Genomic DNA, 19,398 nt, shown 5'->3' on the forward strand with positions numbered 1-19,398 from the left:
ACCATGGCAGCGACAAAAAAACCCTCTCCTTAATTATCTTGTGACTGAAGAAATGGAAATGAAGAATGATTGGGAGGAAACAATAATGATTTGGGGGCTGATAATGTCTGGGCTTACATCTTTTGCACCAGCCTCTTGATGGCTGGCCTTCAAGTTATCACTAAAAACCAAACCAAACCAAAAGCAGATCCCGCAAGCCAATCTGTCCACTCAAGTCCCGCCTTCGCCTACGAGGGAAGAGAAACACAGCTTTTGGGAAACGTGCAAGAAATGGACAGTCATATATTGGCAGCAATTTAGAATCCAGGCAGATCTCTACTACTGCCCTCTGTTTAATTTTGAGTTTATTCAAGGTGTCCCTTTGGCTTATCAGCTGTACTTTGTTCATTATACAGTGGTACCTCGCAAGACGAATGCCTCGCAAGACGGAAAACTCGCAAGACAAAAGGGTTTTCCGTTTTTGAGTTGCTTCGCAAGACGATTTTCCCTATGGGCTTGCTTCGTAAGATGGAAACGTCTTGCAAGTTTGTTTCCTTTTTCTTAAAACCGTTAATACAGTTGTGACTTGACTTCGAGGAGCAACTCATAGCACGCGGTGTGCGTCTCCGTAGGGGCAAGAACGCGTGAAGGCGGGTTCTGAGGGAGAGGGAGCTTTGTTTCGGCGAAAAATAGCAAGGTGCGCACACTTCCCTCCCCACAACTCCCAGTTAGGGAGGCCAGGCTACGGGGCTCTTCGGATGGGGCTCCTTCCTTCTCCCGCCCCGGCGGTGACAAGAGCGCCTGCCCGGGCCCTCCGGTGCTCGCCCTGCGAGGGGCGCCCCCTACCTGCATCTCCGCACTTTCCAACCCTGCGATGTCGACGGCTGCGGCAAGTTTGCCTCTCGGTGTGTGTGCGCGCGAGTGTGTGTTCTCCTCGCCCCGCTCGAGTTAGTCCCGGCGCAGCGCAGGCAGCAGGTGAGTCGTCCTTTGGCAGCGCGGAAGGCGCCGGGCTAGGCAAGGTCAGCTCGGGAGCCACCGGGGACGCGCCTCCGCGCTCCTCTCCAACGGGCTGGATGCACCCCTCTCCACTCGCGCGCTTCTGGCTGGCTGGCCGGCTGCAGCAGCAACAGGGGCAATAGACATCCACCGTTGCCGACGCTCCCTCCCTCCCTCCTGCCCGCAGCGGGCGGCTGGCTGGCTGGCGCTCTCGCTTTCTTTCGGGCTGCTGCTGCAGAAGGGATTTTGCACCAGACAACTTTTAGGCCGGTAGGAGTTTTGACTACCGCGGCGACAGCAACAGCAGCAGCAAGACGGCGCCGACTGTAGTGCAAAGGGTCGGAGCAAGGCGAGCCGAACTAATCCCGGGGGCTCAGGCAGCAACCTCCGCCCCGCCTCCCCCCACGCCCTGCGCCCGCCTCTCCCTCCCTCCCAAGCACCCCCCTTTTTTGAGGTTTTTGAAGACTTTGGTGATTTTTGAAGCTTTTCCAAAACTTTCCCAACACCGTGCTTCGCAAGACGAAAAAACTCGCAAGACGAAAAAACTCGTGGAACAAATTAATTTCGTCTTGCGAGGCACCACTATATCATGAGTTTATTATGTTAATGAGTTTTTATCCTCATGTACACCAGTTTCCAACTAACTGTACTAGGCAGTAGACACATTTATAAAGAATTTTGAGTTGCTTTTTGAAGCAATTCTACGGCATTAGAAAATGAATCCCGTTAGTCACACAGTGACATCCTTCACTTTAATCTTTCTCTTGTCCCTTTAAGTATCATGCTCCTAGCTGCTGGTGCCACTATTACACACACACACACACACACACACACACACACACTTGCTTCTTTCAGGAAGTTATTTAGAAGTGCTCAGTTCATAGAAAGCTGAATGGGTCTCGTCCCTTAGTATAAAAATCTCAACCACATCACAGCAGTCCCATACAGACCAAAAATATTCTGTCTGGCAATCATTAGTGCAATGCAGCTGGAGCTCAGGGTTTCCAAGTGGAGTTAAAGGAAGCCTACACATGAGTCGGTCAAGACGCCAACAGCTGCCAAACTTCCTAGCAAGTGATACTAGTTGAGAACAAGTGATGTCCAGAAGACATAGTCATTATCGTCGTGCACTCCCCACTCATCCTTAATGGTTTGCAAAGCAAGTTGCTTCCATTGTTTATTACATACACCAATTTGTATTAAAGGTCTAGTGTTGCTTTGCTTCTCATCTAGGACGATGAAGAGCTCCAGAGAATTCAAAAGCTTTCGTGCTATTTTGCCACAGTTTGGTTGGCGGAATAAAAGATATTGTCCCGATGTGGGTTGGGGCATTTCCAAGTTTCAGGTCTATATAGGGCTGGGGATTCTAAGAAACATATTATGTTTGTAAGATGTTTTGATAAGACACTGTCCTAAAAAAAAGAAGAAGCCTTAAGTCAGTGACTACAGTTACCAGCAAGCAAAACAAACAGACAAACATGAAAGAAAGGTTGACAACAAAGAAGCTGAGAATAAAGAGGCTTTAGAAGCACAATAATGGCACAGAACAAATAGAACTCCTGGCTATAATCCACCCAAGCCATGTTTATTTCCAATAATCTGGAAAGTCAGGTAAAGCACGTTTTTAAAAGGTATACATATTTGAAGATATACAACACAGAGAATCTTTTGGCTGTTGAGATGAGCTAAGAAATATCACTCAGCCAGGACTCAAGAGCAGTAGCCCAAGAGAAAAGTGACTTCACATTTTTACAGAATTATGTTTTGGGCAAGAGACTACTGCACAGGCAGTGCATGGACTGTATCACCAGCACCCAGTTATTGCTGTTCTTGGAGCTATTTTTCTAGAAAAAGAGGTGCCAGAACTCAACTTGTTTTCTTAGAATGGCAATGACACCTACCAGAGATGTGCCAGAACTGAGTTCCGGCGAGTTCCGGCTGAAACCGCCCCCCCCCCCCGTTTGTTCCACTTTAAGCTGCAAGTGGAATAGCAGCTCTGATGCCAGATTTCGGGAATCTAAATAACGTTCTGTAGCAGGTGGGCAGTCCACCTAGCCACAAATGGTTTGTTGTGGGAGATAAAGGTAATTTTCATTGGTACTGTAGTGTTTTGAGACCAGGGAGGGGGTTCAATACTTCCTCCCCCCACCTTGCTGTACTCCCAATAATTGTAATTTAAGGGGAAGAAAATAGATGCACAAAGACACAATTGCGATAGAATGTTCATAGAAAGGAACGATGGACCATAAAGAATAAAATGGCTGCCACAGTCTATATAGGCAATGGCCGGCCAGAAAAGCTGTGTGACAAATCATCTACTGCTGGAGAAATTGTGCAGCTGTTCCACTGCATTCAGAAAAAGAAGAAATGAATGTAGAAACCTGGGCTCCCCTGGGAGGAAGGGTGGGACATAAATTTAATAAAAACAATAAGCAGGTTATTAAGAGGCTTATCCATCATTATATACCAGTTGTAATATCTTAACAAAAGTAGTTTCCAGGATTCTTTCAACATTCACCTTCGGAGTTGCTACATTATGTGGACAAAAGAGTCTTTTGCAGACATCTAAAATAATGAACTCTCTCTCTTTACTACAGAATCACTCTGAGGCATCAAAGATAAACAAAGCCTTGCTTTTCGGCTCAGTTCCACACTGTTGGATAGGGTTGTTACAACTTGGGGAGATGGAAGAAGGAGGGAGAAAAAGGATCTTTCAAGCAGAGAGCTATCAAGTGTTTGTGCATAAATGTAAACAAGGCAGCATCCCTGTGGTAAAAACCGCCATGGATTGCATTTGGCAACCATTAGTAGCCTTAATGAATCAGTTTGTTTTCTCTATAGTGGATCAGTTACATTCATACAGAACACTGATGAGTTGGCAGGACTAGGAGGCTTGCCAAGCCCAAATCTATTGGGCGGGGGGCGGGGCGGGACGCAGGCAAATGAAGTTGCTAGACTTGCCCTTAATCCAATACAAATCAGGACATTCCTGTCAGGGCTGTGTCCGCTGCCTTCTACAAGCAACAGGAGAGCCTTGTCTACAGAGGTTTTTATCCTTGTTTGAACTTCTGCACGTATTCATGAATGCAAAGAGTGTGCTGTACCGAAGTTTACTTTGAGTCTAAGGTGACAAGTATGGCAAAAACAGTCTGGGTAAAATAACCAAGGACTAGGTTCAAGGCTTCACCCACTCCTAGGAACAAAACCAAGGCAAATATTTGAGGTTCAAATTGTTTCAATGCATAATAATCCCATTCACTCCTGCATTTCCTCAGCTGGGCCAAGACTGGGGATAGTGTGAGAAGAGCTGAAAACACTGCAAGTTTTCATTTAAGCCACTACTAAAGGATTCGTCTTCAGAATGCAAGCCAACAGGCTCCTGCCCTGAGAACTTTTAGATCGTAAAGTCATAAACACTTCTCTCTCTCCATGCTTCTGGGGTTGTGTGAAAGAAGCAGGACTGGTTCCATCATGTGTCAAGATGTGGAGTGACTCAACACCCTTTTGGAGCTCTCAGGACCTATGGAAAAGCTATCCATGCAGTCCAATCCTACCCATGCTTGCTCAGGTGCAGAGGCACCAACTTGCCCCCAAGTTTGAGGGGGCCCAGTGTGTGTGTGGGAGGACATCACACACATGCAAATCACGTCATCTGAAGGAGGCTAAGTGCTCTGGAACTGACACGTCTGCTCAGGTGTAAAGGTAAAGGGACCTCTGACCATTAGGTCCAGTCATGACCGACTCTGGGGTTGCGACGCTCATCTCGCTTTATTGGCCAAGGGAGCCGGGGTACAGCTTCCGGGTCATGTGGCCAGCATGACTAAGCCGCTTCTGGCGAACCAGAGCAGTGCACGGAAACGCCATTTACCTTCCCGCTGGAGCGGTACCTATTTATCTACTTGCACTTTGTGCTTTCGAACTGCTAGGTTGGCAGGAGCTGGGACCGAGCAACAGGAGCTCACCCCGTCGCAGGGATTCGAACTGCCGACCTTCTGAACAGCAAGTGTAGAGATGGGTAAATTTGTCAATTTCGGTCTCTAATTTTTCCAGTCAGTTCTTCGCATCGGTTTGCAATGTTTTCTAAAAAGTCCTCATGAAAATTATTCAGCATTGTAGTGTGAATTTTTGGAAAGCTATTTCCCCATACGTATATACTGCATTCCTGTATGTCATTTTCACCAATGCCTGCATTTTCAGCCACACTTTCGCCTCGTACAGTACAGTGGTACCTTGGGTTACATACGCTTCAGGTTACATACGCTTCAGGTTACAGACTCCGCTAACCCAGAAATAGTACCTTGGGTTAAGAACTTTGCTTCAAGATGAGAACAGAAATCACGCGGCAGCGGCGCAGCAGCAGCAGGAGGCCCCATTAGCTAAAGTGGTGCTTCAGGTTAAGAACAGTTTCAGGTTAAGAACGGACCTCCGGAACGAATTAAGTACGTAACCTGAGGTACCACTGTATATGCATTGCACACAGTATTTGACCACAGAACAGGGCTGCAAAATTTGAAGAAGTGCAAATTTCAAAGGATGTCTGTGTCTCGGTTCACATATTATTTCGGAAAGTGCGAATAAGAGAGATTCACCTTTAAATGTGAACCAAATCAAATGTATTGCCCATTCCTACTCAGAAGTAAACTTAGAAACATCAGCTGCCTGTGAAAAACATCCTAATGGCACAGTAGCTTTATTTCCACATGTCAGCATTGTTTACAATAGAGTTCAACATTTTGTAGCATGTGACAGGAGTGGACAACATCGGCTAGGATCCAGCAGATAAGTAAATTCTGTTGCACGTTCATGTTCTACTAACAGCATTCTAGCAAATCCACAGATACAGATTTCAGGACTGGTCACAAAATACTGTCAAAAGTTTTGCGGTTAAATTTCAGGACATTAATATTCAAAATTTTGAAACTGAAAATTTACTGGGTTGTAGTTGTTGTTTTTAAAAAATAATAATTGTGAAATAGCATTCAAGCACCACAACATTTGTTGCAAGCTGTGTAAAGCATATCTTATACGGGCCAAAATTTAGCATGCTATTACTATGTCCAGAGACAACCAGGTTCTTCGTGGGCCTTTGCAAATCTCCAGGGTGTTTTGACCTTTGTGGACAGGCCAGCGAATTGCAATGGATTAAAAACTCAGTGTTACTGTTATTACTATTATGGAATGCATTGGCTGCTGTGCAGTTTTATTCTAAGTTACAGCGCATTTACATTCTCTCTCTTTGCAGTTCACTGCTGTAGATAGTCTTCTTGGAAAAAAATGAGTTGCTAAATGCTCTGCAGTGGGCAGAATTCAAAGCCTGAAGGAATTAGAGCTTGCTTCATATATATTCCACTAGGCAAACCCCAGAAGAGCCCAACAGTTATGAGTATACAAAATAAACACAGAATGGGCTTTCAGGTTCTCTCCTCATTGCTTCAAAGAGAATATAAATATTCCCACGGTTTCTTGTATATAATATTTCTTTAAAGGGGGAAACAAGGGTGTATCAGTTCTGCATTGTTTATCAGGGCTCTCCTTGTTATGACTAGTGAGCAATTGTCAGGTCATTCAGCATTTCCGCACCCAACCATGTGTCTGTACTAGTAACTGATGCTCCTCTTCTTCTAAAACCAGAGATAGGAGCTGCTGGTGAACTATGTAGGGATCAACAGCCTCAGAAACATGACATCCAGTCTCTTTCCCCCTCCAAACAAGTCATTAGGTTTGCAGTCATAAGGTTAACAGGCATCAGCTAGAATTAGTGGCCAATCCAGATTAACACTGTTGTTGTTGTTGTTGTTTAGTCGTGTCCGACTCTTTGTGACCCCATGGACCAGCACACGCCAGGCACCCCTGTCTTCCACTGCCTCCCGCAGCTTGGTCAGACTTATGTTTGTCACTTCAAGAACACTGCCCAACCATCTCGTCCTTTGTCGTCCCCTTCTCCTTGTGCCCTCCATCTTTCCCAACATCAGGGTCTTTTCCAGGGAGTCTTCTCTTCTCATGAGGTGGCCAAAGTATTGGAGTCTCAGCTTCACGATCTGTCCTTCCAGTGAGACCCAGGGCTAATTTCCTTAAGAATGGAGAGGTTTGATCTTCTTGCAGTCCATGGGACTCTCAAGAGTCTCCTCCAGCACCATAATTCAAAAGCATCAATTCTTCGGTGATCAGCCTTCTTGATGGTCCAGCTCTCACTTCCATACATCACTACTGGGAAAACCATGGCTTTAACTATACGGACCTTTGTTGGCAAGGTGATGTCTCTGCTTTTTAAGATGCTGTCTAGGTTTGCCATCGCCTTTCTCCCAAGAAGCAGGCGTCTTTTAATTTCGTGACTGCTATCACCATCTGCAGTGATCATAGAGCCCAAGAAAGTAGGGGCAGTATTCCACTAAAGGATTAGTGCTAGCACAATGCAGCTTTCACTGCCCTGTCCCCCACAAAAAACAACACCCCCCAAATCTGGTCTAAACGATTGGGGAAATCCCTGGAAGAGATTTAGGAGGTGCATGGGAAGAACGAAAGAGGGAGAACATTCGGTTGCACAAGAAAATCCTTGCGCAAAATCCACTTCCAACCAACATACTATCCTGTTCATGCACTGTTTCTTATTCTTCTCTTATGCAGTAGAGATTTCGATTCCAATTTCCCACGAATTAAAGAAAAGGAAAATATTGAAAATATCATTGGAGAGTGGGGGGAAACTGGAAAAGGCATGCAAAGGCAGCAAGTTCACAAAATGGTAAGACATTCTTGCTGATTTCTTGTACAGCCAGAAATAATTGACTGCTCATTTATCAGTATCCCCCAGCAAGCACTCACTCTAAGAGACACTCAAGAATTAGAGAAAGCAGATTTGATTGTGAATTTTTAGAAACTACCAAACCTAGAGCAAGGTTCAGTGCCATCAGAATTATTTGGAAGCGCCCTGTTTGACAGTGGTACTAGAAGGTGAGGACAGTTTTGCCAAAGAAACAATTATTTTGGCTATAGGCACACCCACACCAATGTCCAAGAAAACTGACAGTAAGAGCTGTTCGACAGTGGAATTTGCTGCCAAGGAGTGTGGTGGAGTCTCCTCCTTTGGAGGTCTTTAAGCAGAGGCTTGACAACCATATGTCAGGAGTGCTCTGATGGTGTTTCCTGCTTGGCAGGGGGTTGGACTCGATGGCCCTTGTGGTCTATTCCAACTCTATGATTCTATGATTCTAATCCAAGTGTATCTGCCAGATTTCAGCATCCCTTCAGTGTGACCAAGATATAACAGTGCAAAAGTCTCTGCAAATATCATGCCCTTCCAAGCACAAATACTTGGCAGGATTCTTTTCACAGGCAACAATGTGTGAATTCATGATAAGCAGGAAGGGAAGAGCAGGCTTTTAAAAATAGAGTAGAAAGATCTCCCACCCAACCCTGTATTAATTGGATTTAAAACTGGTATTTCGAAAAAGAAAAAGAAATGGACCTGGACTCCAAAATGAGAACAAGAGGTGGCAATTTGCTTGTGGCAAAATTCAAGGATATTCTAAATACAGAAACACACAGAGCCAATGGGTACCTGGAGTCTCTAAACTTAATCTCAGAAGAGGAAAGAGGACCCTTAAGGATACTGTTGGACTAGGGAAACCCCCTCTGTGATTTGCTTGCTGAGAACTTTAAGAACAAAGATTGTACCAAACTAAATTCTACTCAAGAGTAGACCCACTGAAATAGTTAACCATGTCCACCAGTTTCAACAGGTCTACTTTGAGCAGGTGCAACCTCAAGTCATTTGCCTTTGAAGTGAGCTCGGTGCCTTCATTGAGGCAGGTTTCTAAATGCTCCATGAAGACTTGCTTTGCGAGATCAAGCTTGAGTTCTTGCCTTGAAAACCTTTCCAATGTCTGGAGCCCTCAACTGATTAGAACAAATATTCCCAACTTTCCTCCAACCCGCCCTATGGACCACTGGAAAATTGCTGGTGGTCTTGATGGACCACTTAATGGTTTTTCTGCCTGTTGTAGCAATTGCACCATGCCAAATGCTGGATATTTTTAGCTATAATTTTATTGCTTCTCCCCTCCAGACATACTATATTTTATTGTACTACAGTTTGAAATCCATAAAATTGTAATACCGTATAACTTAACATTAATACGACTATTTAATCTCCCAACCTAACCACAAATCCACAGACACACCGCCAAACTACCTGAATGAAGCTCACAGGCTACTGATTAGAAGGCTAAAGGAAAAATTATGATCTACTGTTGTATTAGCTTCTGGGTGGCCAATTGGGTCAGGAGCAGATCAGGGGTAGGGAAGAGCAGTGCTGTGGCACAAAATCAGTAGACGAAATCAAGAGGATGCCCAGGCTGCCAGTTTTCAAGCCCCACTTAGAACTGGCACATGGCAGGTTTCCAACAACAGAATCCATGGCACAGAATCCAGCAGTTTAAATAGCAGGGTGGCGCTGTGGGTTAAACCACAGAGCCTAGGACTTGCCAATCAGAAGGTCGGCGGTTCGAATCCCCGCGACAGGGTGAGCTCCTGTTGCTCGGTCCCTGCTCCTGCCAACCTAGCAGTTCAAAAGCACGTCAAATTGCAAGTAGATAAATAGGTACCACTCCAGCGGGAAGGTAAACGGTGTTTCCGTGTGCTGCTCTGGTTTGCCAGAAGTGGCTTAGTCATGCTGGCCACATGACCCGGAAGCTGTACGCTGGCTTCCTCGGCCAATAAAGCAAGATGAGCGCCGCAACCCCAGAGTCGGTCACGACTGGACCTAATCAGGGGTCCCTTTACCTTTATTTTTAGCTGGTGGTAAAGCCATGCTTGGTTCTCAAACTAATGGAAATCTGCATTCCTCAGAAATCCTCTGTGTGTACATGCAAATATTTCAGTCAGAATCAAGATGCATAAATAGCATTACAGACGTACCTTGGAAGTCCAACGGAATCTGTTCTGGAAGTCCGTTTGACTTCCAAAACGCTTGACTTCCAAGGCAAAGCTTCTGATTGGCTGCAGGAGCATCCTGCAGCCAATCAGAAGCAGCAGGAGCCATTCCGGACATTGGGTTTCCCAAAATCATTCGAAAACTGGTACAATCACTTCTGGTTTCCAATCGTTCAGGAGCTAAAACATTCGAGCTTACAGGCGTTCGGCTTCTGGGGTTCCACTGTATATCCTGCAGGTTGTTAAGAGTAAAGTAAATCTATTTTAAGGGTTCTGTATAGGAAGCCCTCAGACAGACACATCCATGAATGCTAGCACCAAGGAGCACGGCTAGCTCTAAGCCAAATAGTGCCCCAGGCAAGTCACACCATTGACACCCCATTTGTTCAATTTTTTATTTTTCATTGCATTTAGAACCCACTAGTACATGACTGACCCCCCATCATCCAATTTTCCTCAGTGAATCAGATCGCATCCATTCACAATCTCTTCAAATGCACACCATTGAAAAATGGAGTCTAGAGTCTTAACTTTTCCCATGCATCAAAACAAAATGTGAAGAAGGAACTGTTTGTACTATTTGTTTCAGCTGCTGAGTAGAAACCTTGCGACAGGCAGGCCCAAGCTAGCCCCCCCCCCCCCCCCGCTTTCCAGGTATTCACATATGGCTTAATCTAGCCCTGCCTACTTGAAGGTGCAGCCCAGAAACAGGTTTACCATCCTAGTGTGAAATAGGCGTAAGGTTTTTAGGAAGATCTTTCAGCTGGTTTCTTCAAGGTTTCAACATTTCAATTCAGCAACTAGTTTACAATGGTACCTCGGATTACATACGCTTCAGGTTACATACACTTCAGGTTACAGACTCCGCTAACCCAGAAATAGTACCTTGGGTTAAGAACTTTGCTTCAGGATGAGAACAGAAATCGGGCTCCGGCGGTGCAGCAGCAGCAGGAGGCCCCATTAGCTAAAGTGGTGCTTCAGGTTAAGAACAGTTTCAGGTTAAGAACGGACCTGCGGAACGAATTGAGTACTTAACCCGAGGTACCACTATACTTGAAGTGTCAGGTGGAGAATGGGGTGAGGAATGCTGTTATCATATTCCATCGCCACAACTGCTGGCTGTCTCCACACCTCCCTTTCAGCCCAGGTTGGCAGCTAGAAAACCAGACAGGACTTTTCCCCGGGGCCAAATCTGGCCCAGGAATCTCCATTGGCTGAACTGTGCTGCAGAAGGCAGCTGTGGAACCAGTAGCTTTCCAGATCACAGAGCAACCCTAGCCATAGCTACTCAGAGGTTAAGCCCACTTGAATTCAATGGCTCTGACTCCCAAGTAAGTGTGGTTAGGATTGTAGCATTAGCATTAGCAGAGGTTTTCATGTTATGGAGAGATTTTCAGATCATGGTAAGGGATAAACTCATGATATATGGATCCGGAGCCAAGCACACAATTCTATATTTTTTAAAAAGTCTATGATGTCACTGCAAGCACATTCCATGTTACAGTGGTACCTCTGGTTACTTACTTAATTCATTCCAGAGGTCCGTTCTTAACCTGAAACTGTTCTTAACCTGAAGCACCACTTTAGCTAATGGGGCCTCCTGCTGCCACCGTGCCGCCGGAGCATGATTTCTGTTCTCATCCTGAAGCAAAGTTCTTAACCCGAGGTAATATTTCTGGGCTAGCAGAGCCTGTAACCTGAAGCGCATGTAACATGAAGCGTATGTAATCCGAGGTACCACTGTATAGGGGCACAGGAGTGGCTCTATAGTTAAGAGGAATAGCAAAGAGAAGTCTCATTATTCTAAGCTTCAAAAATTGATGGCTTATAAAAGTGAAACCTGCTGAGTTTAATACCTTGAAACTTGGCATACATGCTACACCTAATGAGCCAACCATCAAACTAATCTGATACATAATACCACAGGTACAGCATTAAAAGCACTGAAATTGACACTTCTGACCCTTTTTTCCTCTCCAGCTTGTATGCCCCTTTTTCTTTTGCAGAAACTACCCGTGCATTTTATTTAGGCTTGTCAAGGAGCGTGTCTGCACTGGATTGGCGAAATTCTATGCAGCCTTTCACACATTACATTTTCCGTGCCCCGTTCAAGTCTATGGAATGGCAGGTACTGGCAGACAGTGCTAGGGCTGTTCATCATGGGCCCACCTGTGGCACTGATCTGTGCCCCCCTCCCAGGGGCCACCCACCCACCCCAATTTGGGAGAAGAGCTAAGGGCTTTTTAAACACTATTTTAACATACAGTTCAATAAGGCTTAAAAATATGGACAGGAGGAGATCTTGTGCAGCGCGGCTCCTTCACGAATGGCTTCATTCATCTCAAGGCCTTTGCTTGTGCATCCACTATCCATTCTACTGTAGCCAATAGAACAGGTTGCAGTGTGTGTGTGTGTGTGTGTGTGTGTGTGTGTGTGTGTGTGTGTGCATGCGTGTGTGTGATGCCCATTGCAGCTTCTCCTCAGGTGTACAAATGTTTGCTGGCAACCCCTGGCCTACACAGAACTAGAGCAGTACTAAAGGAAGAAAAACAGTCCGCTCTCCCCTTTTTGAGAATGACACTGGGAACACATTTCGTTCGTGCCAGTCTTCTATTGAAGGAGTTGTTGTTTCAATTCAGCGGGAGTGGGTTGTATTAGATTACATCTCCATCTTGGCGCCAAATGTTTCCAATAACGTTCAAAAGGTGGAAGCCATCAAGCTCCATTCCAGTTTTGACTTAAGATTCTTCATTTCAGATTTCTCAAGCTAAGCTCTTCCAGCTTTGAAATGGCTGCCCTACCCACTGCCTCTCTTTTTACTAACAGGATGCCGCTTAAGGCATCAACAATAATTAAGCCCCAAAGTGAGTGAACAATCAACATTGCAGGACCCTGAAATGAGCCATAATGGATGCCAGATTCTGTAGTCACAGACTTGCACACACTGGCTACATGGCATTGCTAAGTCAACCTCCAAACTGACAGCAGTTTGCCTAGTGCCCAGAAAATGAGGTGACTTCTCCCAATTTGGGGGGGGGGGACAGAGAGAGAGAGAGAGAGAGAGAGAGAGAGAGGAGTCATGCCACCATAATGATGCCAGGCCTAGGCACGCCTTGGGCATCATAGTGTTATTCAAGGTATTTTCTTCATTTTGACTAGGCAACAACATTTCTGTTCCGAAGTGTGGTCTAGCTGCACGACTGTTTTCTTTCTGGTCAGCCAGTGTTGTACTTGGTTCCAGTTCAGGTGTCAGGCAGCTTGGAATGTTACTCCACAGCAGTACAGGCCTCACACGCCATCTATGGTGCTGATATTTCTTGCTCAAGATGGCACCATTTCAAAAGAAAGGGAGGGGAGTGCAGATTTCGTACCTGAAGAAAGCTAATACAGTGGTACCTCGGGTTAAGAACTTAATTCATTCTGGAGGTCTATTCTTAACATGAAACTGTTCTTAACCTGAAGCACCACTTTAGCTAATGGGGCCTCCCGCTGTTGCCGCGCCGCCACCGCACGATTTCTGCTCTCATCCTGAAGCAAAGTTCTTAACCTCAGGTACTATTTCTGGGTTAGCGGAGTCTGTAAGCTGAAGCGTATGTAACCTGAAGCATATGTGACCCAAGGTACCACTGTACTCAGAAGCTCTAGCCGGACCTCTCATGTTGATGGCTGGGCACCTGATGAGGGCCCATTGCTGATCCATCTGAACCACTCTTCAGTGTTTCTGCCCACACCCCGAGCTACGACACAGAGCAGTGGCTGTTGCCAGTCACTCACAACTCCTTCCACTCCCCTGGTGGGTGAGCAATGGAAGCAACACTTTTATATGGGGGTTGTCAGTAGGATCCATGGCAACCCCCCGCCACGATGGGTTACCCCAGATGCAATGCTTGACCCAGTGTCAAGATCAGGGGAAGCATTTCATTCTGGCAAAACTTGGGCTAGTGCTGAGGAGGGGGCTTAAGCAGGAGTCCTGGTTCGGACAAAATGCTAAGCCAAACCTTGGTGTATAGCTTAGTGCGGTGCAGCCATAAAAAGGACCAAGGAAGAGCAAAATGGTCTCCAACTCCTCTCCCGCAGCCTGTATGTCCATACCAACATTTGGGCAGGGCTGTCTTACTCATAGGCACTAGGGGTGCAGGCACCTGGGCGCTGGGTTCTCAGGGGCACCAGGCTGAGAGTCCGGGGCCCGAGAGTTGAGTCCGGGGGAAAGCCCACCCGTTGGTCAGAGCGCAGCAGCGGGCTCTTCTGCTGCAAGCGGCTCTGCGCCGTGAGTTCAGGGCTGACTGAGCCAGCAAGATGCTGAGGCAGCTGGCCAGCTCTGCCCTCCTGCACACCTGGGACTGGGCAACCGGGCGGGGGGGGGGGCGCTGGGTGGATCTTTGCACCCCGGCGCCACATATGCTTAAGACAGCCCTGCATTCGGGTTACTGTGTTGCATGAACCAAACATCCTATTTGCACTGTATTGGGTTTTCCATCACTGAAAAGCCTTTTTACTACTTCAAGCTAGCATGAAGCATTTTTGTCCTAGCATTTTTACGTTCATTTTACATGGCATTTTTACACTGTGATTAGAGGTCCTAAGACATGCCTAAGCAAGTCATTGGGTGTAGAAAGGGCTCTAGATGCCTCTTGGAAGCCTAAATCCCTTTCGTCCTTTTACCAAAGGCACACAAGCTCCATCTTTTAACTGGACACCATTCTCAAGTTCACTAGCAGCTACGTGTTGTGATAAGATGCCCCATGATGTTCTGGTTTACTGACGAGGAGCTATGTGCTAGCCATTTAAATGCTTTACCACATGGAAGTTGTAATAAAGGTAGCCTTCTGTTGTATCCAGCAACACAGATAAAGCCAGCTTTAGCATTTTAGCACCTCACTTATCCTTTACCCAACACTAGAAGCTAGAGTCATCACCAATGACAGCATTCCCGTATTATTGATGCCGTGAACATTTAAGATGCCACCACATAATTTCTAGTCACCCACAGGTGCAACTTAGGGGAAATTAAATATGAAAGCCGTATTATGTTCTTAGACAAGATGGACAGCAAGAGAAAATGTGAAGGAGGGTTTCTGACACACTTTGCTATTGTAGCAGCATACAGCACTCTTTGTGCTTGACGCACCCATGAAGTTATACGGGCATGGGGACTAGCCACATATTTGGTCCATTCTACATGGTTCCCTGAAAGCAGACCTTGGGTTGAATCCACCCTTGTTTCTGTGAGAATGGAGGGGCTCCTTCAGTTGTGCAGGGAACTAGGATTCAGTGGAGGCTCACCACTGAAGGAAAGGAGCAAGGCAACAATTTCACAAGTGCCAGCTTCCATGCTTTCCTCCCATACACTTCCAAAACTGTTTGGATGTGTGTTCCCAAGGGAGACACAGGAGGCTGAGGACAATCAGCAAAAATTACTACCTGAACCCCTTTCCTCTAGTACCGGCAGAGCACCACTGCGTACAAGTCAGGACCCAGGCTATTACCAGAGCAGTGTGGGATGGCAGTCCCACCACCACTGAAATGAAAGATCAAGTCCTAAGTTAAAGCTGACATGACGAAGACATGAATGTTGCCATGTTCTCAGGAGTGGAGCATAAAGGATTGAAAACCATAAGTAAAGGCAAGAGTGAGTAGTCAGTTATGATAAAGTGATGAATATTTATTTATTGAAATACTTATAATCCAGACTTTTATAAAAGTTTATCAAAGGTGGCATACAACATACAAGATTTTAATAAAATCAGTAAAAGCATCAGTAAAAACCATCAATACATACTGGTTGGTTAGAATGGTGGAAACAAATCACATTGCAAAGGCTGAACCACAGGGGCATGAGGAACCACCAGAAGTGTCCCTTCAGAAGATCTCAATGAGTGAGATGGAACATAAGTGGGCCCAGAATAAAGTGATAGAGGAAGCTAAGGACCAAACTCTGGGGTACACTAACGTAAAGGGGGGGGAGTATTGAAAAGAACTACAGTGGTACCTCGGGTTACATACACTTCAGGTTACATACGCTCAGGTTACAGACTCCGCTAACCCAGAAATAGTGCTTCAGGTTAAGAACTTTGCTTCAGGATGAGAATAGAAATCATGTGGCGCAGCAGCATCAGGAAGCCCCATTAGCTAAAGTGGTGCTTCAGGTTAAGAACAGTTTCAGGTTAAGAACAGACCTCCAGAATGAATTAAGTTCTTAACCCGAGGTACCACAGTAATGAATACAGTGTGCATAGATTCAGTCATAGATACACAGAGAGTTTAATCAACTGTGCCAAAGTTACTGAAGAGAAGCAGAATAGAGGTTGCTTGACAGAGCAGCTGGAAGTCAGAGGTGTTTTTCCCCAGAAAGTTCAGAAAAAGCAAACTTTAAAAAAAAATCAGTTGAAAACTTCATATTCAAGGAAACTGAGAACAGAGGGCAGGAGAGATATTAAATTATCATAAGGGAGACAAGAAGGGTTAAGCAATAAGCTAGAAATGGACCCTTTGTTTTGAACAAGTCCGTTCCTGGATTTGTTGGTATGCACACAACAACCATCCCATGCCAATTGTGGAAAAGGTTTTGCAACATAAGCATGTTGAGGCTGAATGGTACAGTGCTGGCTTTTAAAGTCCCTGCACCTAGTTTATTGGGATCACTATTTCCATGCTGCACGGTGCTGTGTTCCAGGTTATTTTAACCCTTTGCAAATACTGTAACACTGCCACTACTCAATTTTCTGACTATTAAACAGTTTTGTATGTAAGCAAGCTTGCACACCTATTATATTACACGCTAGACAAAGTATCTTACAACATAATCACCGTCTGTTAGGAAATAGATCAAGTCCAGTACCTTGAGTCTCATTTTCTGCACCAATGACATCTAACTGCCCCCCTCCTGAATATCAAGATATATAAGGCTTTCACCCTCCCAGTCCCAAAGTTATGGCTTCAAAATGCATAAAGCCCATCTGAACAAGGAAGGGATGGGGAAGGAAATCAATATTCTTATAGTTAAGAACAAAGGGCATGCAGTCCTGTTATATGCTATGCCAAGTGAAAGGCCTTCTTTCAGGGCACAGGTTCCCAGAAAGTCTTCTAAACTGCATCCAGGAATTGAAGACATTCTTATTTGTGACCCACCCTTTGATCATTCCACTGAACCAGCACCTACTTCAACATAACTTTCCAATTCCACACAGGTCCAGACACTCAGTGCAAACAAGTCCAGTGATCGACTCACAAATTATTCAATACTTCTTTAGCATTTCCCAATACACAACATGCTGCAGAGATCTTCTCACGAGCCTGACCTTAACCACTCTTACTAGGAAATAAATTCCATTGATTTCAGTAGGATTTACTTCTCAAACAGCATGCTTAGGAATGATATCCTGGTCATTTAACCAGGGAATAACCCCCAGCAAGAATTATGCCTACAAGCGGAAGGTATGATTGGATATTGACCCACAGTTCACAGGTCCATTTGCAGGGAATTCAATTACACCCATGAAATCCTGCCCCCAATGGCATAGTCTTAAACTTTTTTACATGAAGAAAACTGCACAAGGAGTAGCAATAGCTTCATGGCTACTTTTCCATATGCTTTGTGAAAGAAAGTGATCTGTATTCAAGCTGCTGGAGCAACAGAAACGCCTCTCCTTTTTGTTTTGTGCGACCTGTAACATCCAGCACATTATATGCACACACACACAGAGCCCGGGCATCAGGCCAACAGACCAGGTTTGCAGCGGGAGAAGCAAAGGCTACGAACCTTATACTTAGCCTGTGGCTACTGCTTTTCAGCACATGAAGAAGTTTATAGACCAGCTGAATTTCTTTCCTTTCCTACAGTTAGTGAAATTGACTGTGAAAGTGAAAAAGAACGCACACAGTTTCCAGCCACAAATTTCTTAGAATAAAATCCAGAACAGTAGTAGAACAGTCTGTGCAAAACTGGATTCTCCTTATCACATTAGTATTGAGCACACTTTTTAGACTCTTCAAGTCTGGAGTTTGTTCCCCATAAAACACCGACTGGAATCTATCAGCGATAAGATTAAGGCAGCAGCAGCGCGTCCCTTCAACACGCTGAATGCTTCAGTCAAACAATAATTCCCACTTCATGCGATTTAATCCCAGGCTAGGTGTGTACAAAGGTCTATTTAAAGGGAAGCCCCAGTGATTTCAGTGAAGCTTACTCGCAGGTCAAGTCTTTGTTTGCTGCGGTCCGCTGGAAAGCCACAGCTGTTGAGAGAGAAACTAAAACTAACCTCGAATATTCCTCAGCAATAACTACGGAAGCAAGAGGAAGTAAAGCGGAAGAAATATTGCAATTTACCTTTTGGATTCCTGAACTCAGATCCATTCTTCAGCTTGCCTTCCCCGCTTCGCGCTTCCTCCTATTTGAATCTGCCTGAGGCGTGCAAATATTTATTGCTGTAATTCTTTAGCTGGGACAACAGCTTTGGAGTGAGTAAAAATCGCAAACTGCTGTAGGTACCGAGGAGCCCCGGGAGCTATTAGCAAACCCCACGTTCCAATCCCCAGCGTTTATTCACAAGCTGCCTGCATGGAACCCCGTTAATTGGAGCTCACAACTCCTCTAAACACCCTGCCAGCCAATCAGATGAGGGCTTTAAACTTTTCCAGCCAATGCGAAGTGAGGCTTTAATCCTCAAGGTTCTTCGGCTTGCTTTTTAACCCCCAGAGGGAAAGGATGGAGCGAGCAGAGGCACGCCGTTTTCCAGCTGTGGAGGCAGCGCTCGCCCAGCTGCTTCGAGCGAGGAGACTGCAATGATCCCGCCCCGGGATCTCTCGTCTCCTGCTTTCCCTTTTAAAGGATGAAGGGGAAACCTTGCGCTTAAGCAAGCCAGTTCATTCACAGAAAGAGGAAGTGAGTGTGTGTGGGGGGGGGGGGAGGGACCTGGGATATTATTAGCCCATTAAATCCAAAAATAATTTCTGATCTAAACTGTGGCCCTCATCGCCGTTGCGCTAATCAGACATTTTATTTAAGCCAAATGCATATTTTTAAGCCATGGCAACGTTTGTTTGTTACTGGTGTCTGCAGCTGAAAAAAAAAGAGGGCAGTGCCTGCAAAAAGGGTGGTGTAACTCAAATGCCATTTTAAATACTTGCTTTTCCTCTGCCAATGGCCCTTAGGATGGCCCATGTAGTGATGTTGGGAAATTTAGCAAGTTAAAACTTTGGCTCATGTTAAAGAAGAGCCAAATGCTGTAGAATCCTGGGAAAGTGGATCTGTTTCTTTAATTGCAGACTTTCTGTCCTTAAGAGTGTGAATAAGTTATTTTCTCCATCTGTAGGAAAGGGAGTTTCTAGTTGATTTGTGGTTCTTGACACCTGGCTGTCCCGTGGATTCAGTGTGAATGGGTTATCTTGTTAATTTACAACTCAAAGAATCCGGTTGTCTGTGGGAATGCTTTAATCTTCAAGGTCTTGGGATAAACAGGATTCAGCTGCCAATTCTTCTAAAAAGTTTGAGTTATT

At 45.4% G+C, this 19,398-nt stretch overlaps 1 protein-coding gene across 1 annotated transcript in view; it reads right to left on the bottom strand.

Annotated features, from left to right (window-relative positions):
• The window catches only part of LMCD1 (LIM and cysteine rich domains 1), a 53,926-nt gene extending 35,303 nt beyond the window's left edge, over positions 1-18,623 (bottom strand). The window contains exon 1 of the mRNA XM_083493149.1: positions 18,230-18,623. Within this exon, the coding sequence (XP_083349275.1) occupies positions 18,230-18,256 (27 nt within the window). The 5' untranslated portion in view covers positions 18,257-18,623. The remainder of the gene's footprint in view (positions 1-18,229) is intronic.
• Between the last annotated feature and the right edge of the window lie 775 nt (positions 18,624-19,398).

Source organism: Podarcis liolepis (genome assembly GCF_965112155.1).
Source record: "Podarcis liolepis genome assembly, chromosome: 2".
NCBI lineage: Eukaryota > Metazoa > Chordata > Lepidosauria > Squamata > Lacertidae > Podarcis > Podarcis liolepis.